The sequence below is a fragment of the Fundulus heteroclitus genome, chromosome 14, assembly GCF_011125445.2.
Source record: "Fundulus heteroclitus isolate FHET01 chromosome 14, MU-UCD_Fhet_4.1, whole genome shotgun sequence".
In the NCBI taxonomy this organism is placed as follows: Eukaryota; Metazoa; Chordata; class Actinopteri; order Cyprinodontiformes; family Fundulidae; genus Fundulus; species Fundulus heteroclitus.
Window position 1 is genome coordinate 14,112,818 of NC_046374.1, and position 25,223 is coordinate 14,138,040.

Consider the following 25,223-nt stretch of genomic DNA (forward strand, 5'->3'; position numbering starts at 1 on the left):
TAATCTATTTTTATTTTAACATTAACCAAAATTAGGCAATATTTCCTGGGTGCATCTGTAGACAAGGCATTAGGATGATATTTTCTGTATTTGGTCGAGAGGCTGCTGTAAGGCTCCGTGGCTGATGATCAGCGCTGATGCTCTGATGTGGGAATCTCTCTTCTCCCGGTTCTGTTTCAGCCTCCGGAGCACAGGTGCACTGCCGATCTCACCGGCCCAGGGACTGTCACCCGCTGCTGGGGCAAGCTGCAGCCCTGGTTGGAGATCTGACCGAGAGATCAGCACATATTCAGGTTAGGCACGAACACGAAGAATGAGAACTACAGGACGCACCGGAACAGATCCGTTAAGATAAAGAGGTTTGTTCTGCTTCAAGTATTGTAGTCAGGATGTGCGAGGAGCTCTTGATTCTTACCTTTTTTAAATATAGAGTGATTGTGTACCGGTCCGTCACTCATTATTTTTAAAGATCTAATTCTGTTACGTGTGTGGATAAAATCATTTTAAATTACAACAGTGCAAACGCATAAAGCCTGTCTCAGTTAAGGGATTTTATCACCTACATAAAAGACAAGGTAAAGAATCCTGGCATGCAACATTTGTGTGGACGTGACATTGTCTTGCAAATGGAATATTTACAACCCCTGAACTTTCTCCTGTTTTGTAATTCTCAACTCAACTCAACCTTTAATCATAAAGCACGTTTAAAACAACCGGGGTTGACCAAAGTGCTGGAGTAATGCAGCAACCCCAAACCTCAATGTGTTTTAATGTGATTTCATGTGACGGGCTAACACAAATAACAAGTAGCAGAAAGTTAAGTGAAATGTGGGCGAGGATTTATATTCGAAGTGTGGAGTACATCTCTGTGTAGCTCCCCTCAACCAGTACTTTGTAGAACTGCCTTTGACAGATAACAATCAAGAATCTTTATTGTCACCATGTGTTACCTTATAATGAAATTTTTGATGACACGCCGGCTCAGAATGCACACAGATTACACATAACACGCAGACACAAGACCATTTTTCCCTCCATGAAATCAATTGATTGCACAGACCGACACACTTCCCGAGAAACTGAAAGTGTGCAACTAGTCCTTAGCATCTAATAAGACTCATGTTCAAGGCAAAAGACAGATATCAGCCCCTTCACAGACGATGTAAATTACTCTGCAGTTGCATGAGTGTATCTCGCGGATGCTCTGTTGTTTGATGCACTCATGCACACAGTAAAATACTGTGCAATTTATTTAGATCTTAAACTTACAGAACTGTGCAATTTGCATGGATGTCCAAACAGACATTCTCCGAGAAACTGAAGTGTGTAAATAAACATTAGAATGTAAGAGACAGAGTGTAAATAATTGTCATCTGATCAAGAACCTGTGGAAACAGCAGCATGTTTGTAACATTTAACAGATGATGAACTGGGCTGGTGGTTTATTGATATTGGAGACAGCTCTTACAGCTTTTGAAAATAAGCTGTTTTTGAGTCTATTAGTTTTTTATTTAATGTTCCTGAATCATTTACCTGATGGAAGTGGGATAATCATTGAATTGCAACGTGCAATGGGATATGTAGAAATAGGTCTGACCCTTTTCTGGACTCGTGCAGCATCGACTGAGTCGTGATCCTGTAGATGGCATCTTACAATCACCTGTGCTGTCCTTACCAACCATGATAAATACTTCCTCACCTGCACTGTGCACAGGGCCGGATTATCCATAAGGGCCAGTGGGGCAGTGCCCAGGGGCACCAACCATGGGGGGGCACCACATGACACATGCTTTAAAAATATATTTTTCATAAATTGGTATATTATTTACTTGAAATTGTTGAAAGACCATGCATTATTCGTTTTGTGAACACTGATGTCACAATAATAATAAATGATAAATAAATCAAGATTTTTTTTGATTTCAACATTTTAAAAATGAGATATTTGAATATCGCTCACTGCTCATATGCCTACATGTAGTTGTGTAAGTTAGTAAATAGTAAATTACATTACTGAAATCCCCGTGATTATGTCTGATGTTTTTGACCAGAGTACAGCACGGGTAAGGGGGGGGGGGGCTTTGAGGTATAGTGCCCAGGGGCACCACATTGTCTTAATACGGGCCTGACTGTGCAGCTCCCATACCACGCTGTGACTATAAGACAAAAATGTTCGTTTGTAAAAGCTTATTAACGTCTTAGTGGAAAGTCCAGTTCGTTTCAGTTTCCTGAGAAAGAAGAGCCTTTGTTGGACCTTCTTCGCCAGGCGGGAGGTGTTCACAGTCCAGGAGAGGTTGGAGGAGATGTGAATGAATCTAATGGTATCCACCCACTCCACCACCTCCCCCTGTGTGCAGAGAAGAGCGTGTTCGATCTTCTTAGACCTCCTTTAGTTCACTATGACCTCCTTGGTCTTGCTGGTGTTTAGGACAAGGTTGTTCCTGGAGCACCACTGTGTAAGAATGTGGACCTCATCTCTGTAGTGGCTCTCATCATTGTTGGGAATGAGACCCACCACTGTGGTGTCGTCCGCAGACTTCGCAACCAATTTTCTGGGGTTGACAGCAGAGAAGTTGTGGGTGAAAGGGTGAAGACAGCAGGGCTGAGGACACAACCCTGCGGCATCCCAGCATTGAGGATCAGTGGGCAGATGTAATTTTCCCTATCCTCACCACCTGGGCCTGTTGGTGAGGAATTAACTGATCCAGGAACAGAGCAGTGGAGATAATCCCAGGTTGTGTATGTCTGGGAGCACAGTGTTAAAAGCTGAGCTGAAGTCCACGAATAGCATCCTAACATAGATGTCGGGATGCTGGAGATGAGTCAGAGCCAACTAGACAGCATCGTTTCTAGAGTTGTGAATATGCAGCTTCATTCCTTTCAGCTCTAAACAAAGAGTGGCCTGCCTACAATTTTACGAACCATAGAAGAAGAAAGTATCAATAATCTTTGATGGCGGAGTGTTGTTTTTGCTGCTGATAAATGTGTGATTCAAAGTCACACTAAGCAACAGCTGAATTTTTTTTCATCTGTTCATGGGAAAACTATTCTCTGTTTTTGCAAATGTTTGGTAGTTTTCATCGCTTTTAGGCAGAAAGCTTTTGTATGCATATGTATGTTCATTGGGTTTGAAAGAGCACAGCACCAAGTAGTGGCGTGGTGAGGGAATTACACCATTTTCATGTCTACTGTTGCGTGTAAACGTAAAACGTAATTTGAACCTTGTCGTGTACATGTGTCAACAGAAATAGAAAAAAAATCCCCTTTTCAATGGATTGTATTAACGTAAACAAGGCCTTTAAAATAGGGAGAGAGTGAACAGAGGGAGCTGAACCAAAACGCAAAACGATTTACTTACCAAAGGAACACAAGGACTAAAACTAAATATGAGTCTAACCAAACACACCAAGGACAAAACACAAGAAACAAACAAGAAACTCACAACAGAGACATGAACTGATATGGAGAGACCAAAATGGCAATAATAAACAACCTAACATAACGTCTATACAAAACCCAGTGAAAACTAAAACATATGTGACATGACATTAATGCCGTCACAGAACAACTGGATTTACACTGACATTGAAACACACACCAGTGGACTCTGCTTACTAATTCGCTGATTTCTGAAGGCAATCAGTTGCACTGGATTTTAGTCTATCATAGTTAAGGAGGCTGCATACATATTGTCACCACACCGTTTCAAACAAATTTTGAAACTATGTTTCCTTGTTTTCCTTTTTACAATTATATGCTGCTCTGTTACATAAAAGCCCACTGCAGGAGCAGTATTAACATCATTCCCTTCAATTCCAGAACGGCTGAGTTCCCCTTTATTTGAATAGCACGGTGGTTTATATAGCACACCATACTGACATTAGTGGTTGCATTATGAAATAAATGTGCAAAATTTAAAGGGGTGCGAAATCTTTTAAAAAGTCACGGTACATCACTGTGGACACAGAGGACAGTAAACGTTACCGTACCATTGGTTTGAGCTGAGGGCAATCTGTCCTGATTTTCTCCCATCGCTCTTCTTCTTCTCTGGAGGACCATCTGCAGCTCAGCCTCATTCCTGCCAATCACCCTCCTGGAGGGCACCCTGTGGAGGTGCTGCCGTTTAATGTTGTCCTAAAACAGCAGAGAGTAAAACAACACAACAAAATGAAAAAATAAAATAAAATAAAAACATCCACTCAGCACCTGTTTGTCTTTGGGAATTAGAATAGCTAATAATGTATTACCAGCATCCCCTTCAATTCCAGCACGGCTGATTTCCTGTTTTCACTTCTCTGGTCCTATGAGAAGATATAGCGTTTGAAATATAAATGCTTTGTTGAAACTGGATCCTAATTGTTTCAAAATAAAAGGGGAAAAAATATTTAGCTCACCCTCCATGAGCTGTCTTCGTCCTGCAAGCAGAGGAGTTGAATACATTCAAGTTAATCAGATTTATCTTTAAAATTAGCCCCTTGTATCTGATTATTTTAGTAAGCCTTTTATCCAACTGTCTAATGTGTAAATGAAGTATGTATTGCATACCTGAATTTTTTGTATGGGCCTCAGGATAATGCCTTTCTTTATTCTCTCCATCATTTCATCCACTGCCTTTGCCTTGATGTCCATCAGTGGTGCTGGCTCTTAGAAGAAAGTCATGTTACATAACTTTTAAAATCTATGTTTTTAAACAGAGTATTAGATGAGCACAGATTATTTTATTAGCACCAAAACAATAAAACGAGTTCCTGTTTTAAACCTTTGCACCTTAGATAAAGGAAATGATTACAACTTACTGCCGTCATCAACTGCAATGACTCCTTGCTTCCTGCTCCTGAGGAAATCCTGTAAGCTGTACACATGTGCAGAAAGACAGTTTAGTGGTAACCTTACTGCCTTTCACCTTTACTATAAACACACTGCTTAAATGCACTAAATTCAAAAAGTATTCACCATACAAATGGGAGACACTCCTTTACTATGACATTCACCCTTTGCATCTATAACAGCTTCAATGCTTCTTGAAAGGTTCTCCACCAGGGTTAGGGGTGTGCTTATGGGACTTTATTTTTTACTATTCTCCCAGAAGCACACTGCTTCTGACACTTTGCATTCAACTTGGTGATGTAAGGCCTGGATGCGGCTACTCGGCCATGGAAACCCCTCCATGGAGCTCCCTGTGCCCTGTTCTTTAGCTAATCTGAAGGCCTCATGAACTTTGGAGGTCTGTAGCTATTGGCTCTTTAGAAAGTAGATGATTTCTGCGTACGTTGTCCCTCAGAATATGATTTTTATGACCTAGTTCAGGTTGTGTTGGCTCAGGTGCCGCCATTCCCAATCGCTTCGTAATAATACCACTAAAAGTTGAAAATGAAATATTTAGCATATTATATGAGGAAATTTCCTGCCTGGCTTTAACACCCGAATGACAAAGTATAGTCATATCACACTGGAATTTGATTCGTGGACATTGCTAGAACAACTGAATTCAATGGTGAGAAGGTCAGAAGTAAATATATTCTTCAGTAATAAACTGCATGTTTTAATGTCTCTTTTGAAAGGAAACATCTAAAACACTGTTTCAACCTGTATGTCTTTCAGTGGAAGAGAGAAGTCCTAATTTTAGGTTGACATACTTGAAAGCAGGATTGGGTAGGGATGGCGGCGGTGGAGGAGGTGGGGGAGGAGGTGGAGCAGGAGCGGTCACTTTCTTCGGCTCCTCGTTTTTCTCCTCTGTGCTCATCGTTTGCTGTAACTGTTTCACTATAAAGAAAGACAATGGAAATATGTAGAGCTTGTCTGGGTTTTATGTTACACTAGTTAACATGAAACGTCATGAAACATGTACCTGTTGAAAATTACAGATGATCTAAAATTAGACCTCTCAGTCCAACAACTCTGAGGTTCAGATCAACGGTGCACAGGAACATGAGATGGAAATGTTTCTAATTGGCCATGGCAATGATTTAAAGATCTAGCGACAGTATTTTGTATCTTTCTTTTTGCTTTTAAGGAATCTGACTTCCTTATCTTTTAGAGATTTATTAGTTACTGGTGTCCTGGGTATTCTGAAGGGTCTCTGATGTTTTTCTTTTACCATATGCTGCTTTTCCACTTATCTTCATTGGAGCACATATTAATCGGAGGGTGGGTGGGTGGGTAGATGGATGGATGGATGGATGGATGGATGGATGGATGGATGGATGGATGGATGGATGGATGGATGGATGGATGGATGGATGGATGGATGGATGGATGGATGTTTTGTTTATATAGCACAGATTTGCAGATAACAACCAGTGCTTCACAAAAAAAAAACAATTAAATCACAATTCATGGAACTAAAACAGGATTTACATTAAAACATGAACCACAAGACAAAAAACAAATTAAACAAAAGTTACAATATCTTTATCTAAACACTAAACACACTACTTTGCACTGGAACAAACAGTCCCCTGGAGTTTGATATCTGGTCATTCGGACTATAAGTACGTTTTGTTTTTTTATTACGTGAAGGTTTGAGCTGCAGCGATCTAGCAGGGATCAGAAAGTTAGTCTGGATTGTAATACTAAAAAGAGAAGAAGAAATCTTTAGTTGTCATTGCAATTGTACAATCCAACAAAAATTGTCTTGCCTAAGGAAGTAGTGAACAGTTTTTTAAAGCACCTGGGGAGCAATCTGGAGTTTAGGGTCTTGCTCAGGGACCCACAGTGGCAGTCTGTGGGGACAGAACCAGGCACCTGCAGCCTTCTCTGAACGCAACCGTGCTGCGCCACCCACTCCCCATAAAACGAGCAGGTGATCATTGCATAGACATTACAACTAGAGTAGTTTTAGGTTTTTCTTTTGTTCCAGTTTTGAACCTCGATGTAGCGTTTTGGACCAACTGAAGGCAGCAAAGAGCTTTTTTGTTGGTGCGCGGGAAAAGTGAGAAACAACTTTCTAGACGACAGGATATAGAAGCTTAAATGACAATTTCCGACGTTAGTTTGAAAATGTTTCTCAAATGATGAAAACTGTTTCATACAATTGCTTTTTGCGTTATCTACAGGAGTGACTGATCGATCGAAAACAACACCTAAATTACTCAAGTTCTGCTTGATGGGTGGATTGAAAAGTCCAATTTGTTGCCAGATCAGAGGAGCCATGCTCTCCTGGGCAATGACCAGACTGTCTTCTCAAAGCTCAGCTGAAGGGAGCTTTTTTCCTATCATCCAGATGACTAAGCCAGTAAGTCTGCTGCAAAACCTATTTCCTGTTTCTGGGGCACATGAGTTAAAACCTAACGTGTTAATGGAAGTGATCAGTTAGCAGGAACATGGTAGACAAATGAATATCAGTGATTTCATACACAGGTCCTTCTGTTAGGCAGGACTGAACTAAAGCACTGAACTAAAAATGTGTGAAAGGAAAACAAATTAGACAATGACCACAAATGTAAGCAAATCCAGATGCAAATAAAGCACAAAAAGATGGGAAATGATCACAAGGAAAAAAGTGCTTTACAGAACATGAAAATGAAACAATCCTATGATATAGAAGGTAAAAAAAAAGACTTTCCCAAAACAAAGATTGTTACCTAAAAATGTGATTATGCTTATTGCATGAGACAGTTTGACTTGATAAAAAAAAAGAAGGAGGAGGAGATGCAACATTCCCACACTGAGACACAGTCCAGGTACAAATCAGAAAGACGTGTTAGAATGAGATGTTAGGCGTTCATCAATGGATGTGAAAAAAATTCAGACAAAAAGGGAAATGGATACCATGAGACTCAGACTGGAAAAAGAAATACACAAAGCTGCAAATTAGCACAAAATATAAGCAAGCAAACAAACAAAAAGGCGTATGATGAGGGTCTGAAGGTGACGTTGAGCCCTATGATGTCTGTGAAGTTTATTGTGTGGTTCTGGTGAGCTCCAGTTCTGAACGGTGAGTGTATGCACGCTGGGCCCGCGGTGTGGCTTTGACTTTGCTCTCTGAGCTGCAGTTTTGTTGGTTCTCCAACCACCACAGCATCATCTGGGGTTAGCATGGAGCGTGTTGTTACGGCGGTCATGTGGTGGAACCGTTCTGCATGTCGCAGGCTGCTACAGCATTAAATGCGCTGGTGGGGGATGTGGCAGCCATATTTTCCTATGGCATCAAAGTCTTCCAGTGTGACCAAAACAAAAGGCTGATGGGTAACAGTGTGACCGGGATAGTAAAGAGAAATCAGAATTGGATAAAAAAAAAAACTTTCACTGAGCCAAAGCTCTACAAAAGCCCAGGATTGGAAGTGGGCCCAAAATTGGGAATGATGCTTCATTCATTTTCTGTGGAAAGCATTAGATATTATTGCTAATAATGTTTTCAACAGTTGGTACCTTCCTCCTTCAGCTCTGTGACTGATGCATTGGCCTGAGACAGCTGACTCTCCAAAGTCCTCTTCTCCTCCTCACTCTTCTTCAGCTGCTCTTTCAGGTACTGCAACTCACTGTCGTCTGCCTCGGCACCTGAGCTCTGTTTTACCTGTCCACAAATACAAGAGTAATTTGATGCACGGGGCGGGGGAACATTACCACATCCTAAATCCATATTTCTGTGCTCGGTCCCTGTCCTACCCACCTGGTCCTGGTAGTAGTGCTGAATGCTGCACAGGGCTTTGCTGATGTGCTGTATTTGGTTCAGCGCCTCCTGCAGCTGAAGCTGCCTGTCGGCCTCAGAGCCACACATCTCCATCGTGCTCGGTCCCTGGACCGCCTTCTGCTCCACCAACATCTGATGAGACAAAACCAAATCTGGCTTCACCTCTAGCATTTTCAACAAATCCGTGTAATCATCTGCTTTGAAGGAAATAGAAAAGAAATACATCTACTACAATGAACCACCATTAGAGGAAAATGAAGGGAACTGAATTGCTGGTTGTAAAATTTCTCTCCCCGGGAGGCTGTCACAATGCGGGGGAAAATGTTTTCAAACCATGTGTTTTGCTGAACAATGTCTTGGGAGGCGTCATTACTCATCGGCGTCACTGTAGAGTGGGATCAGTGTAAACAGGATGGTTTTTCTGTGAGACAAAGCATCGTTATGCTCCCATTATGAAGAAACAATTCTGGCTTTTCCTCAGTTCACAGAGAATTTGCAGAGGGATATTTTTTTTTTCTTTTCATTGTTACAGATAAATACACCAGTTGTAGTTATTAACTAAAGAATCAAGTTCCAAACAAAGCTTTTGTGCTTTTACAAATATTCTGCCAAGTGCTTTTACGTATATTATAATGCCTATTTCTGCATTGTGTTCTGCCCTTGTTGTTGAACCAGTATTAAAGCCAATTAGCTAATTTTGTTTATTCTAGAAAAAACTTACTAACAAAAGAAATTACAAATGCAACAGAAGTCACAAGTTTATCAAATGCACAAGGCCTAATCATAATCTATGCCGTCCAGGAATGGTTTCTGCCATCTCGCTCATGCCACTACCGTGTAATTAAGCTCTTACAGATTTGCAGGGTGATAATTTCAATGGGACATTTAAAAATGTGCTTTCTGGTATTGAGCTTTGCATTTATGTCCCAATGCTTTAGTGATCTTAGGATACTATGGTGCATAAAGCAGTAAACCTGCCTGACAGCAGGTGTCTTCTTGTCTGGCCGAACTATGACAGCGTTCCCAGAAAGCAGAGCTTTGGTTTTATTTTAGGGACTCCAAGCAGCATCTTCAGCTGAAAATATAATATAAATATAATATATATTATTTCCGTAACTTTATAAATTAAATTTTTGACCTTTAGCTGTAATTTATAAACTCCCTTTTTAACTTTTAGCTGAATTTATAAACACAGTTTTTGACATATTGAAATTTTTAACACCTTTTTTTTATTTTAGGTTTATAAATACCAGTTCTGACTTTTAGCAACATTGCTGAATGCTGTTTTTTTACTAAGCGACTTTAATTTGAATTTATAAACAAAATGTATGACTTTCAGCTTAATTTAGGAACATTTTCAGCTTCCCACGGAATTATAATCAAAATTATTGACTTTTTGCCAAAATTTTAAACACAACTATCGACTTTAAGTTGAAATTCTAGTTTTAAGTTTAGTAATGCCATTTTCCTCTTTCAGCTAAGTTTATTAAGGGCCATTATCTACATTCAACGGAATGTATCTATCTCTTTTCAACTTAAAACTGAGATTAGTTTCATCAAAGCTCAATTAAAAAATGCTGTCAGAAAATTAACAAAACCTTTTATTAAGTTTTGTGTAAAAAAAGCTATTTGTGATATTCACAAACACCAACCGTTGTTTGCAACAGTGTTTGTAAAGAAAGCTGTTGATGTTAAACCATCTGTTTCGTCTCCTCGCACCGTAACACCCTACGAAAACTACAGCCATGAGGTGGTTCCCTGGCTAGCTTTATGTTTTTAACCCAACGTTATTCAAACCCAGGGCAGATTTAGGTTAAAGGCTATCTTTAAAGTTCAGCTTTCTATGTGGAAGTATATGAAAGCTTTTAAGTGGCCTAGTCAAAGTCCTGACATCAGTCAGGTGTTATTATTTTATACCTGTCTCGTTTTCTACCTAAAAGCAACTTCTTGGTCAAGGGAAAATAATGTCAAATCTAAATCTGCCAGGGGTGTGAATCATTTTGAGTTAACTCTATGTTGTTATAGAAATGGTGAAAAAAGCTCATCTTTGGAACGTAGATGTTATCTCATATGATTTATGTTTCTTTAATAATAGATGGTCTCAGCTTTCACCTTGTAAAATAAACTGGAAGTTGTTTGTTTCTGAAAAAAAATATATTAAGTTGTCATTGAGAGCTTTTGTTCTTTGGGGATTGCATTTATGTTATTGAAAAAATGTGGCAAAAATCTTCTATTCAAGCTCTTTCCATTGTTTCTTTTTTTTTTTTTTTTTGGGTGGGGGGGTTGTAACTGACCAGCAAAACTGGTATATTTTTGTTCATTTTGTAAAACATTAGCTGAAAAATTCTCTTTAAAATCACTAAAACTGTGCGTTTCTTTTATTTTTCTTTCTTAATACTAGAACTGTTCTTGAAATAAAATATTTACCAGCAGGTGATGGTTTAAAAGTTGTTTAAAGCCACAGGTATGGAGACCAAGCACATAAAAAAAAAAAAAAAAAAGCCCGACCACATCTACTCGCTGCCTCTCACATCGGTTAAGTGAGCATTTTTATGACTAAGTACATAGTTGAAAAAACAGGAAGTGGGAGCAAGGAAAAGGTTTTCATTTCTGCGTTCGTAGCATGAGAACAAACTGAAGCCTCAGATTTGGTGAGGTCTCCGTCAGCGACGTGCATCCCAAGTCTTCACGCTGCAAATTACACCACTCCGGTCTTTGGTCCCCCTTCAGAGGAGAGCAATTTTCACACAGCAATTAGCACAGTTATTTAATACGCACACACACGCACACACGGCAACACAAAGAAACAAAGACACACGCACAAAAAAAAAAAAAAAAAAAAGCTCCAAATTGTTTCCTGTTTTGAGGAGCCACATCATTATACCACCACGCATGGCGGGGAAGAGGTGTGAATGGTTGTTGTTTTCAAAACACATGAAAACAGACAAATAGCACTGCATACAAGAGGCATTCAGCACAGGGGGGGTCTTTTACCCTGAACTGAGAGTAAAGGGGCTGAATTGTGTAAGGAGTTGGGGGTCCCTTTCACAGGTAAGGACCCCTGCAAGGCGGCCCATTGTGTGCCTGTCCGGTAAATGGAGGACGCTGCGCACAAAGACGACAATTGCTATATGCTTGGGCAAAACATAAAGGTGTCAGGCGAAGACAGGTTGTGCTTAAAGGCCGCTATTCTCCTGCGGCAGCAGTGATGAACGCTAATTATGGGGAGGGGAGGGGGCGAAATGGGAGGGGAAGGGGAAAGGGGGTGTTTTGAAAGAAAAAAAAAAGCCTTTATTAAAGGAGCAGCTGGGACAAGAAAAACTGTGTTCAGTGTGTGTGTGTGTGTGTGTGTTTGTTTGGGCGTGGGGATTTTGAGTGAATTGATGTTTTCTCTGTCTGTGTGGGAGTGTCTGTTTTTATTTGTGTGTGCGTGAATGCCAGGCCTCGTTGAGAGAGCCAAAATCTGATGGTTCGGTGTGAAAGCGGAGACCCCCACCACCACCTCCACTACCTTGGTGACCTGCCACCTCCGCTATACCCTGACACCAAGACGGTGTCCGAGTGTGCGTGTGTTGTTTCTTTTAGTGCGTGTGTGCGTCGGTGCACACGTATCCCTGTCCTTTTTCTCACCGCGGCCACCCGAAGGTCAGCGCCAACACCCCTTCTACCTTCCTGTGGCACGACCTGTCACCCTCAGCATCCACAGGTGCAAATGTGTGACAAAAATATTTCTGCGTGAAGATGAGAACACACACACACACATGCGCACACACCTTGTGGGCGAAGACTTCAGCATGTTGCCGGAGGCCCTGCTCTATCTCCAGCTTCTGAGACATTTCTGTGAACTCCTCGGTGACAAGCTGGGAGACTGAATGTGCACAGAGGAAGAAAAAAAAAAAAAAAATGAGGAAAAACTCCACGCAAACACAGAGATACTGATTCATGGCATTCATTATGGTAATCCCTTTCCCCAAGAAATCAACATATTATTTAGTCCACGGGAAATAAACGGAATTTCAATTTCAAATCTCAATGCAAAGCAGCGTATTGACTATTCATATCGGTTCTCGTGACCTTACGTTGCCCCGTTCACTTCCCATTTCTGCCTCAACGTTTCAGCACCTCAGATTCTGTGTTTGCTCGTATTTGCAAGTGCATGGTTATGTGGTGAGACCATGCCACAAAAATTAGATGATTTAACACTTTCAAGTCCATCAGTCATCAGTGACTTTGATGATAAAGTACAAAATGACCTGAGATCACCTTTAGTGACATTGAAATCATGCTGTAGTTTAAGAGATCATGTGCAAATCATGAGATACTATCGTTCAGAGGCGTGGTAGAACACCCTATTATTGCAGTAGGTAAGGTTCTTGACCACATGGGTGAAAGTGGGAAGATATTTTCCAAATGATAATCCATGCTATTATTTTTTGACTGAAATCATCTTGTCCATCACAAGATAAACAGAGGTGGCTTTAATTGTGCAGGTGAGGCAGCTGCTCTCCAAAATGTCACAACTTCAAGAGATTAAATGTCATTTAAATACTATTATTAGGAAATAAAAATTATATTTTCCTTGTAATGTATCTTTCTTGGTCAGACACAGCAGAGTCATGGAGAGAAAACATGAACTAAATGAAGATGCATTAACATTTTAAGTGTCAAATAACAGCTGTATCTTACTGACTGCAAATCCCACACAATGCGGTAAATATTACACAATATTTACACAATATTAAAGATAAAGGTGCAAAAAATGTATATGCGATGCTGGGGGAAAGTGTTTACTCCTTATTATGGATTTCTTCTGTTATTGGATGTTTTTTTGTCAGTGTTTCAAACCATCAAGCTATTTTCTATGTTGTACAAATATAACCTGAAAAAATACAAAAAGCTTTTTTCCAATGACAATCGGAAAAAATCTGCCCAAACCAACCAGACAGGGTATGAAAACATAATAGCGCAGCCCAGTAACACATCAATTAAAACTGTGATTAACCACATATGGTTCAGTTTTACTAGCCACACACATGCCTAGGGAATACCTGTGGAGTCAAGAAATTACTTAAATGGAACATATGCAACAACATGAACTAGGCTAGGTGGTCTTAAAAAGCAGCACATCACGCCCCGTTCAATAATCAGTAAATTCCTCAGCAACAGGCCCCAGGTGGTGAGGATAGAGAAATTCACGTCGGCCCCAATGATCTTCAACACAGGAACGCCACAGGGTTGTGTCCTCAGCCCAGCTCTCTTCACACTCTTCACACATAACTGCTCCACTATCCCCACAAACGTGGATGTGAGGTTCTACGGACAACGCCACTGTGGTTGGTCTCGTTTCCAACAATGATGAGAACCACAGTAGGTCCACAATCTTACAGAGCGGTGCTTCAGGAACAACCTCATCCTGGACACCAGCAACGTCAAGGAGGTCGTGGTGGACTACAAAAGGTCTAGAGATGGGTCTTCAACCCTGGTCTTCGGGATCTACTGTCCTGCATGTTTTGGATATGTCTCTGCTTCAATATACCTGAATCAAATGACCTTAGCAGCCATAAAGGGCTGCAGAGGCCAGTTAATCACCCAGGGATCAGGGTTGAGGACCCGTAATCTAGGAAGACTAAACACACTCTTCTCTGCCATGGGGAGGTGGTGAAGGGTGTGGAGAGCATAAAGTTCTTGGACATTCTGCAATATGACTACTCTGACTACTCTGCAATATTTAAAGATCTTTAAATATTGCAAAGTTAAAACTAGCCCTGGACCCGAAAACATATCCGGCCGTCTGCTGTCCTGCTGTGCAGAGCAGCGTGGCCCAATTTTTAAACATATTTTCAATTTGTCTATGGCCCTTCAGACAGTTCCTGATCTATGGAAACAATCCACAATAGTTCCCATAGGGAATAATAACCACCCAAAGACCCTGAATGACTTCAGGCCCATAGCCCTCACTTCTCTTGTAATGAAGTCTTTTGAAAAGCTGGCCAAAAAGAACATTATCTTGAGAACTAATCACCTGCTTGACCCCATGCAATTTGCATACCGAACCAACAAAGGCTCCAGGATGCAACCATAACCCTGTTGAATCTCATCCTCAAACATCTTGAGGGCCCCAAAACCCATGTCAGGACAATGTTTGTCAGCTTTCAACACCATCCAGGCCCACCTACTGGTTCAAAAGCTCCTACACCGCTTCCAACTGGATTCCAGCATCTCCGGCTGGATACTGGATTTCCTCACCAACCGTTCTCAGCGAGTGGGAGTAAACGACCATTATTCTGGACTTTTCTTTCACATCTACAGGCTCTCCTCAGGGGTGCGTTTTATCTCCACTTCTCTACATCCTCTACACTGATGACTGTCGTTCTGAAACTGACAATCGCCACATTGTCAAGTTTGCGGACCACACTGTCATTGTGAGCCTGCTGGAGGAAACAGTGAAACTGCACATAGACCCATCATGGACTATTTCACAGCCATGCTGGAACTGAATGTCACCAAAACAAAGGACAGGCACAAGACCTGCAACCCCTCTATAACCATTATTAATGGGCAAGACATTGAAATTGTTCACCAGTATAAATATCTTGGGTCTATTATAGACGACAAATTAACTTGTAATTAGCTGTGTAAGAAAGGGCAGCAGCGCTTATACTGCCTCAGAAAGCTAGCCAGGTTTCAGGTTGACAAGACTCTGATGACCATGTTCTACAGATCCCTTATAGAGTCCATACTCACTTTCTCTGCCATCTGCTGGTTTGTTCTTCTTAACGTAAAGAATAAAAAATGCCATATCCAAGATTATTAAGGTATGTAGTAAAATCACAGGCGTCCAACCGAAAAACATGACTAAAATATACAAAAAGCAGGTAATTAGGAAGGCTGAGTCCATCTTGGATAATTACACCCATCCCCTACACAATCAATTTTTAGTTTCTACCCTCTGGTTCCCGTTTTAAATATCCACCAGCCCGGACAAATAGATACAAATATTCCTTTCTTCCCTCTGCTGTCCAGCTGCTAAACGCTTGGCTTTATTCATTCTCTGCGGTGCACATATTTATATATATTTATTCACCTTACTTTTATATTTTATGTGTTTCTTGTTCTTTTATGTGTGAAATGTGAATGTTTATTACTACTGCACAAAAATTGGCCATACTAGAACAAATAAAGTTACTACTACTACTACTACTACTCCTGGACTGTGAACACCTCCCACCTGGTTAAGAATGCCCAACAACAGCTCTTCTTTCGCAGGAAACTGAAATTAACTTTCTACTCAATTGCTCATAAACTTTTATAGAGCTACAGTCAAAGCATCCTGTGTCTGAGTATAACTGTGTGGTATGGGAGCTGCACTGAACAGGAGAGGATGTATTTAGCATGGTCAGTGAGGTCAGCAAAGTGGACTGTGGGATGCCGTCTACCAGACCTAGACACGGTTTATGTTGCACATGACCAGAAATGAGCCAGACGTACTGCCATAGATCCTTCCCGCCCAGGCTATGCACTGTTTGTCCCACTTCCATCAGGTAAACGATTCAGAAACAGCTTCCTTCCCAAAGCAGTGTGGGCTGTCGCCACCTGCTGAGAATCAATAGACCACCAGCCCAGTTCATAGTCTGTTACATGTTACACACATGCTACTGGTACCACAGGTTACGTCTCTCACATGGTAATGCCTATTTGCACACTTTTAGCTTTTCAGGGAAATTGCACAATCCTATAACTTGAAGATTATCCGTCCACCCATCCATCCATTTTCCAACATGCTTATCCCTGTTGGGGTTGCGAAGGGTGCTGGTGCCTATCCCCAGCTGTCAATGGGCAAGAGGCAGGCTACACCCTGGACAGGTCGGCATTCTATCGCAGGGCATCTTGAAGATTCAATTTTTGCTAATTAAGTGTTGTCGGTGCATAAACAACTTGAATAATTATGTCTGGTTTTGTGTCTCTGTGAATCTGTGTGAATTCTGAGCTGGTGCCTCACCAGAATTTCATTATAGTCACTTAATGACAATAAAGATTGATTCTTGATTCTTGAAATAAGGTCACTGACATCTATCAATCTAGAAAATATTGCAAAACTATTCCCATTTCTTTAGTACCTTAGTGAGCTACAGTGACAGTCATTATCAATGACGAAAACATGAAACATGCGGTGAACCATCCCAAGAGTGGATGGCCGTCCAACATTACTGTAAAAGGGCAACGACAGCTCACTCAAGAGGTCATCAAAGAACCAAGAAGAACATCTAAAGTACTGCAGACCTTACTTGCTTCATTGAAAGTATGTGTTCAAGATTTAATAATAAGTTGATCTTTGCAGCTGCTGCTTCCACATGTGGCCTGCTCCCATGTGAAAAATTAAGGATGCTAATTACTTTTGTTGGGCTGTACAAGTTTAAAGGTTTTAAATGGAGCTTTGATTTTTATCTACAATTGGGACCACCAGAAGATGGGGTTTAAGACTCTTACTTTATATAATTAGTCTTCCTAATTTTGTTCCTTTCATAGAGAATGTTCCTTTTAAAGACAATTTTATGTTTTAACTCTGTGTTTGGTTATTGGTAGATGGCAAAGCTTTCTACAGAGAGTAAAATATCCCACTGCAACATTCGTGACAGTATCAGAAAACATGACTTGAATACTCAGAATATACCTCTTTTAATTTTACTCATGGTCTTAGTCTGCTTGGTCATTTTCCTCAGAATGGCTTCCTTCTCCTCAGCTTCCACAGCAACCTAAAGAAAAAGAGTAACATGCACCCTACATTATGTTTCAGTAATTTAACAAAAACAGTGATCTTAAGCACTTTTTTAACCATCACCAATGTAGCTACCTACCTTACTCTTTAAACATGCCTCTACGTCACCTCTAACCCTGAAACTAAAAATCCAGAATCTACCTGCAGGCATCACAGTCCACACATGTAGGAGTCCTGAACCGTTGCCGTCCTATCAGCCTACAGACCCCATCGTTACGCAGAAATAAACCCACACACACACTCATAAAGTGGTATTTAATGACAGTACCTGTTCTCTGAGGTGGACCTGCTCTCTGGTCAGTTCCTCCACCTGAAGCTCCAGCCGTAGCTTCTCAGCCAACAGGCCGTCCATTGATGCCTGCAGCGCTAATACAAACACAGAGAAACAAGTTCACCATTATTTTGCTATACTAAATAAATCCATCCTCTCTACATGGTTGGCTCATTAGCCTAATGGGCCTTATTTATAAGCATTTTTTTAGACATATTCATTAAAAGTGTTACACTTTCTCCTTGGAGTAGGCACGTATGAACAGAAATGTTCTCAGCATTTGTTGTAAACTAATTATGACAGTTTTCCATCCAGCAACCTGCTGTAAGGTCTGCAGAAGACCTTTTTTTTTTAAATATGGCAGAAAGCCTTTCAGAACAATTGCTAGAAGTGAGCAAAATAAATTGTCAGATGAACAACACAAAATCTGAGGAAAGCAGAAGAAGAGCTAAGCAAAGGTCCAGATCCCCTGACAACTTCCTGATTATGAGCACTCATTAACTCTCAAGACAAAAGGACCCCCGGATCTCTGTGTGCTACCTTTGTGGATATAATAAAACTGCATGTAAGTGGACTAATTTATAATTTCAGCTAATTATGATTTATTGTCCCAAGCAAGACAACATATTAAAGAGATGGCAAAAACTAGACAAAACGTTGAATTGAATTCAAAAATATTTTATTGATCGCAAAAGAAAATTAAATGTTGTAGCAACTCAGAGCTAGAGTAGTTTCCTTTTTAAAACACACTCAAGAATCATGTTCTGGGGCCTCATCTGCGTACGCACAGAAAACCTGTGGCACAATGTTTAATGCCCGATTTGGCATGCACGAAAATCAACGATGCATGAAAGTGTGCGGAAATCCACCCAAACGTTTCACCTGCAGTGAAAATGTGCGCCAGCTACGCAAACTTCTTTAATTGACGATAAAAAACACAAGGTACTGAAGCTCACCTAAATCTGCTGAAATATAACTCACAGTTTTGAGTATCGAACCTGAAGTTTTTACACGAGTTTGAGCTTTTATTGTATAAATCCGATTCAGCATCATACAATAGAGAGATGTCAAAAAATAAACCTCGAATTTATTCCCACGTGTTCATAAAAAGCTGCATAAAGTTGAGCTTAATAGTGGAACGATGGCAGCGTTGGCGCTGCTGGAGCACATCGCCGATGGCAGTATGCAGAGGGAGCTTGTACTCAGAGATCCTATATAATGAATATTCTAATTCTAATAGTTGTGTCTGCAGAAGCAGGTTCTGTGTGCGATTGTTGGCTCGTATTTTTTATATAACATCTGACTCGTTTTAAAGTCCTTCTCAAAGTGTGCGTGGGGACAGACTTCCTCGTCGAAGTTAGGGAGACATATTCACTCAGCTATATAATTGAGCTCAATGCAGCAGCCAGACAGCACCGTTTGAATTTGACAAACACGGTAAAGCAAAACAGGTACGATCAGACAAACTTTACATTCTCAGCCAATTTCTTTAATGAGTCACTGGTGTCAATCAAGAAGCTGTTGGTTTGCTGCAATTTCCCATGAGGTGTCTCTGTGACTGTCTGACAGCACCGTGGTTATATGGACGCATCATGGTTGCATTCTGGGTATTTTTACTGATTTGAATGTGGAATTATGGAAGAGGACAGGGCAGTCCCAGGTACACGTGCAAACTGGGATCTATCAAGGCACCGTGACCATACATCATCATTTTTTTTTGCACCACATGTTTTAGGATTTGTCCCCAATGTTTAGTATGAGAGCTGCACACCTTTTCTGAAATGAGGCCCCTGGTGTTTAAATTAAATCAACTACAGAAAACAGAGTCTCGTTACATTGTAAAAAAAATGATGCACAATAACTAAAGTTGCCACCTAAGCTACCTAAACCTGCTCGCTCAAGTGCGAGCCACCAGAATCGTTACTTTGTCAAACCATAACATTCTGTAATCAGCCTGATATAGCCTGAACATCACACAGCAACACAAAAACCAGACACCATAACCTGAACTTGAGCTGGGGACTCAAATCCAGCAACATTTTGGCTTCTCCAACGAAGATGAAAGGGATTGCACTGCATCACCAGCATTACTGTGACAGCCTGACCACATCTTATCCATGGGGCACATGAGGCAAATGTTTCCTTGTTTTAAAAAGTTGAGTGATTAATTTATTTTTAATAGAGTTTTACTAAGTTTTTTCAGTATTTCCTCATCAAAAAACTCTACTTTTATGTTGACAAGAGAGTCAAAAGCAGATAAAATCTGTATTTTGCTAAATAGTGATGCTGAAAAGGACCTTGATTTGCAGCCTATTTGTTAAAGGTGCCCAGATATTTTCTCTTCGGCTAATCGAGTTGTTGGATGACGTGCAGATAAGTGCAGAGAGGCTTTCACACCGTCTGCAGTCACTGCTGTGTAAAATGTGAGAACCTGTTTTTATTGTAAATCAGATTAAACCAAGGCCTGAGCCACTAACCTGTGATCTTGGCTTGACTTTCAAGCAGCAAGTTGCCCTCACTGTTACATTCCCCAAAATCAACCACGTCGCCGTCTACCGCTGCTTCGGCCTCTGGGTCAAAGGTGGCTGCGACCAGGTTCTCTGGCAGGTTGGAGATCAGCGGCATCAGCATTTGGCTCTTCCTTTTCAGGTCTTTGTTCTCTTTGCTAACCTGTGCAACAGAAGAGACGATGGTTACATGTAGAGAATGATGCCACTGTATTTAGCTGTTTCATTAGGTTAAATTCATTTCTAGGAAAAAAAAAAGATAGTGACACAAAGAGTTAGGCCTACTTTGAGAGCCAGAGCCTCAGCGCTCTCCCTACAGGAGCGTTCCACCTGGAATTGGATCTCCAGCATATCTATCTCCTTCAGGAGGTTACTGGACACTGATTGGAGAAAAGACAGATTATTTTAGCCATAGCTGTTTATAGAATGAAGCATTTGAATTATTTAAATTATTTATTTATCGGTATATCTAGAGTGCCTCACAGGTATTCATCCATATGATTAACATTTGACATTTTGTGAGGTGAAAACCAAAAAACTGTGATTTAAGGTGACAGAACAGGGGTCTCCAGCTCGAGGACTGGTGTCTTGCACATCTTAAATGTGTCTCTGCTCCCACAGAGTTGACTCCAATGGCTCAAGTACCCACATGTTCTTTATGAGCCTGCTAATGATCCATTTATTTTATTCAGGCATGTTGAACCGGGAGGAGCATGTAAAACATGCAGGGCCACTGAGGACTGATAACCCCAACACTAGACAATTGTGCGGCCAATGCTTTCAAGTTTTGTGTATGCTAACAATCCTAAGCAGGTTTATTCAAAATGTGTTACAGGAAAAACAAAAGAACAGAGATAGTTTGATAAGCATGGCTTCATATGCGAGGCTCTGTACATTTGGGTCATTTGGGCTTTCAAAAAAACATGTATTCACTCTGAACATGGCTTAGCAGGAATGACCGAAGCTCAACACCCACAACACATCGCAACAAAAAAGAGCTTTTGTTGCGTTATTGTCTTGTTTTGTCTTTGCATTTTTGTTGTGTGCCAAGAAAGTCACTCTATCAGTGGAAACAAACATGAGAAGATCATAAGCTGTTGTAAAATTCTCACCTTCCTCCAGCTCCGTCAGCCTCTGATTGGCTTCATCTCTCTGCTTTTCCAGGATCTCGCACTAACAATCAAATCAGCGCAAGTGAGCAAAGAAAAACACATCAATCTGCTAACATCAAATTGATGCTGCACATTTTTATTCACATTTTAAACTATGTCAGGCTCCACCTGAGGCGCCGAAATGATTTTGCTGTTATTAATGTAATCAAGACTGCAAACGTGGACACTCTAGTGTACTTTGATTTTGCAATTTTGGCTCTTTTCTTTCCCTTTCTTTTAAATGCGGCTCTAAATTACACCAGGATATTTGTTTAAAAAAAAAAAAAAAAAAAGCATTCAACGAGAGGCAGTAAAAATCCAGGCGTCAACGCATCTCACATATTTGTGCAGGATTCATCTTTTCCGTGTGCGGCTGATTGTCTCTAATGCACACTGTAACAGCAGTACCTGAATATCTGCCCAATCTTCAGAAGATAAACAACTTTCTTCATCCGAGTCTGCAAGGAGAAAACAAAGCATTTTTCATTCGCACACAGCACACAGCACACAGACTGGGAATCGGTTTGTGGTGTCTGAAAAGGACCAGGAGATCCTCACATCCAGTCAGCGTGACTGGAAAAGGAAGTTCTCCATGCTTTTCGGCCAGATAAATAAAGGAAGTGAAATCGCAGAGAAACCGCGGTCAACATGTTTCGATTTCTGTCACATTGGACGCATTGATATGGAAAGTGAGTCATCCCGCTACAGCTTGTTCACCAGCCTGACATGTTGTCTTCCCTGCCCTGTTAAAGAGCATTTCAAATAATGCATTAAGCTACTTAGATGAGATGTTTAAGATAATCAAGTTAGGTGCCTTTATTTGAGTTCATTAATCTTTGCATGTAATCTTACAAGGAAACTAAACAGTATAGTCCTAAAATAAAGATTGTGTCTCATTGATTCAAAGGAAATTGGTCCAGAAGTCTTGCAGCTCATTAATATGCATCTTTGACAGGCTGGGCTTTCCTGTTCTTCTCGAAGAATCAAGGCCTTTTTTTCCCCTGGAAACCTTTAAACTTTTTTTCTCAATTCATTCCTGAACTTTAATATGGGGCTCTTGTGTTTTGGTTTTTCTTTGAGCATTGTACAACCTGAAAGTCCCAGTTTTGGGGCCATGTTTAGCCTCTGCCACAATAATGCGTTTTAGATGACAAAGTAACACCCAGATGAGTAAGAATACTCTACTATTTAGAAAGATCTGTATTTTCATTGGAATTAAATAATAATAATAATAATAATAATAATAATAATAATAATAATAATAATAATAATAATAATAATAATAATAATAATAATAATAATAATCCAGTCTTAATTCATTTGAAAAGTTTAATAACCCTTTAATTTAGAACCTTGCTAGCATTGTTAGCCAGCCAAAACGTAAGCAAATATTTTCTTGAAGTGCTTTACAAATGCTGTGCCCTGAAAGGTGTTTCCTGTCTGCAACATTTGCTTTTACAGTTTAAAAGTGGCGAGGGCTGCTTCAAAGCTTATTTCACCAGATAAAGTCTGTTTAGCTGAAGCTTGATATGTGAAAATACGCACACGCCTGTTTTCATATTGACCTTGTTACACCCTGCAGTGCGCTCCTGCGTGAAGCAACGCTCTAAACTGAAGTAGCAAAATGTAAGGAAATAAAGTTTTTCATCAAATGGAACATAGTAGTTACTGGCCAGCTGCACAGCATTGAAACATTTTATGCTCACTGGGAACATCACTTTATCACTGATTGTTTTTTTTCTCTGGTTTATCACCACTTTAAAAAATTCTACCATAAAAAAAACATCAGATTATGAAATTCATTTTGCAACACTTTGTTTACTTTATCCATCCTTACCTGCAACTGTGCTCTCCTCATCTTGGATCCACATCTTTCTGCAGGCAAAGGTGAAATTTTAGCCCCTTAAAAACACATGGAAAGCTGCTCAATTGAGGCCAAATAGAAACCCGTGTTTCTCTCAAAAGCAGCCAGTTTATACTGAAACTAACAAGTGGTGTTTCTTGATAAACCCTCCCCCTTCGTCAAAATACAAAATGAGGAACTTATCCCTTACTTAAAACATGGCATTAAGCATGGTTAGTAGTTTTTCCCTTAATGACTTCAACTCCATTTTTCCTCAAGCTGTGGTGTTTGGGGATTTATTTTGGCTTGGCTGTGTGAACTTTTCCACCAGTGTCACAAAGTGAAAAGAGAAAAATGTGGCCCTGCTTTGTGCATGCGGCCTCTTGGGGACGACTCTGTCTCTCTGCTGCAGGATCAATGTCACTCAAGCAGGCGGAGCAAAGGAAAAGCTGCTTTCGCTCCTCTATTAGCATCCGTGCTGGAGTTCATGACCTGCGAAGCATCAGCCACCCACCATAGGAACCATATTTCTGGGTGAGAAGTCAGCAGATGACGAGGACTGGTGGCACTGATGATGCTGATGACACACATTCCTCCGTTGTGAATAATTTACGAGCTTCAAATTCCTGATCCCTTGCTCCTGTTTTATTCATCCCGCTGCCGTCCAGCAGTTGATTTCTCGCAGCACACCAACCGTTCGGGTTAAGTACCGCTTGCTGTAAATTTACTGCTACTGGTGTAGCTTGACTATCGCTGCAGATGCTTTGGACGTGTCTGGAAATTAGAATGTTTAAAGAATTGTATTTGTGGATTTTTGATTCTAAAAGACACAAAAAAAAGCACATAATAAAAAAGGCATTGTTGTATTTTGTTCAAAATCTACTAAAACCACTTTAACAAATTGAACACTTTTTTCTCAGCATCTTATTATAATTGGATTGACGAGACAAATTCTTGTAAAGTATCTCCCTCTGTTGTTTGCTTTTTTTTTTTTTTTTTTTTACATTTTAGTATTTTGTACAAAAGTAAGAAAACACATCCGCCACAACATGAATCCCTAACATGAAGAAACGGTCTTGTAGTTGCAAACAACAGCAATTCTCAAATTGGCCAAACAGATAATAAAGAGTAAAATGCTATTCCTCATAAAGATTGGAGTATTTCATAAGTAAGACATATTTATAAAGAATCTCTTGGGAGTTCCTGTGTCTCGTCGAGTAGTTTTAATAACCTCCAATAAGTCTGTCCTGGTATTTCATCTAGTTCCCAAATTCCAGCTTTAAACAGGTGTTTTATTTCCTGATTCTAACCAGCCAGATGTTATTCCTCTAAAGTGAATCCGGGACCCTCAATGTGTAGCTTCTTTATTTTTAACATGCAGCTGTTTTCTTACTCTGATGAAGCTGTCGATGTCTCCTTATAAGTTTGTGTGCAACGCTGATTCAGACTCTATACCTGATGCCATTAATAATAAATGAGTACTGGAAAACTGCTTGGTTATTGGTCGCTAAGTTAGCCAAATGCTTAGAGATGGGCTACCAAAAGAAAAAGAGAGAAAATCAATAGTATGAGCCCACAAAACGTAAACTAACAACTTTAACTAAAATTTCCCTCAAGCTAACTTTGACTCGCGTGGATAGAAAGTAATCATCCCAGGTTAATTTTACACATTTAGGCCGTCTGTCATACCATTTGCCAAACAGGACAAAGTATACAAAGACAGCAAAGTAAGTTTGTCACTGACTGTGGCTAATCCAGTGACACATTATTGATTGAAACCCAATACATATAACATCCTATTTTAGGTGGAATGTACTATACATCATCTCAATATTACCAGTAAAATTTGCAAAAAATCCGTTGATTTTTGCAAATCTTGATGCCATTGGCCTTGATCAAAACGAAGTGCTGCATTAACCATGAATCTGTTATTTTAACTGTGGTCTAGGAGTTTAAATGGGACCTATATATGATGGTGTCACGGTCAGCTGTTTAAAAAACATATATGTTTTTCATTTTTTCAGAGAGATGAGTAGCGTAAGC

The 25,223-nt window shown here is 40.3% G+C and overlaps 1 protein-coding gene across 1 annotated transcript; it reads right to left on the reverse strand.

The window, feature by feature from the left end:
• shtn2 (shootin 2) lies at nucleotides 1-23,321 on the reverse strand. Its single transcript, XM_012854447.3, has 17 exons — nucleotides 23,175-23,321; nucleotides 21,746-21,795; nucleotides 21,299-21,359; nucleotides 20,472-20,566; nucleotides 20,157-20,349; nucleotides 17,677-17,774; nucleotides 17,304-17,385; nucleotides 12,406-12,500; nucleotides 8,612-8,764; nucleotides 8,371-8,515; nucleotides 5,637-5,763; nucleotides 4,797-4,852; nucleotides 4,546-4,643; nucleotides 4,395-4,415; nucleotides 4,248-4,301; nucleotides 3,990-4,134; nucleotides 1-266 (listed from the first exon to the last, which is right to left on the reverse strand). The coding sequence occupies exons 1-17, from the start codon at nucleotides 23,206-23,208 to the stop codon at nucleotides 70-72; spliced, it is 1,704 nt and encodes a 567-aa protein (XP_012709901.2). The 5' UTR covers nucleotides 23,209-23,321; the 3' UTR covers nucleotides 1-69.
• Between the last annotated feature and the right edge of the window lie 1,902 nt (nucleotides 23,322-25,223).

Bases quoted from the DNA above. Each gene is read 5' to 3' on its own strand.
- shtn2 (XM_012854447.3), bottom strand. From the start codon at position 23,208: ATGTGGATCCAAGATGAGGAGAGCACAGTTGCAG. The intron at 21,360-21,745 runs GTACTGCTGTTA...TTTGATTGTTAG, and splicing joins AAGATTGGGCAGATATTCAG to TGCGAGATCCTGGAAAAGCA. The intron at 5,764-8,370 runs GTACCAACTGTT...CTTTCTTTATAG, and splicing joins CACAGAGCTGAAGGAGGAAG to TGAAACAGTTACAGCAAACG.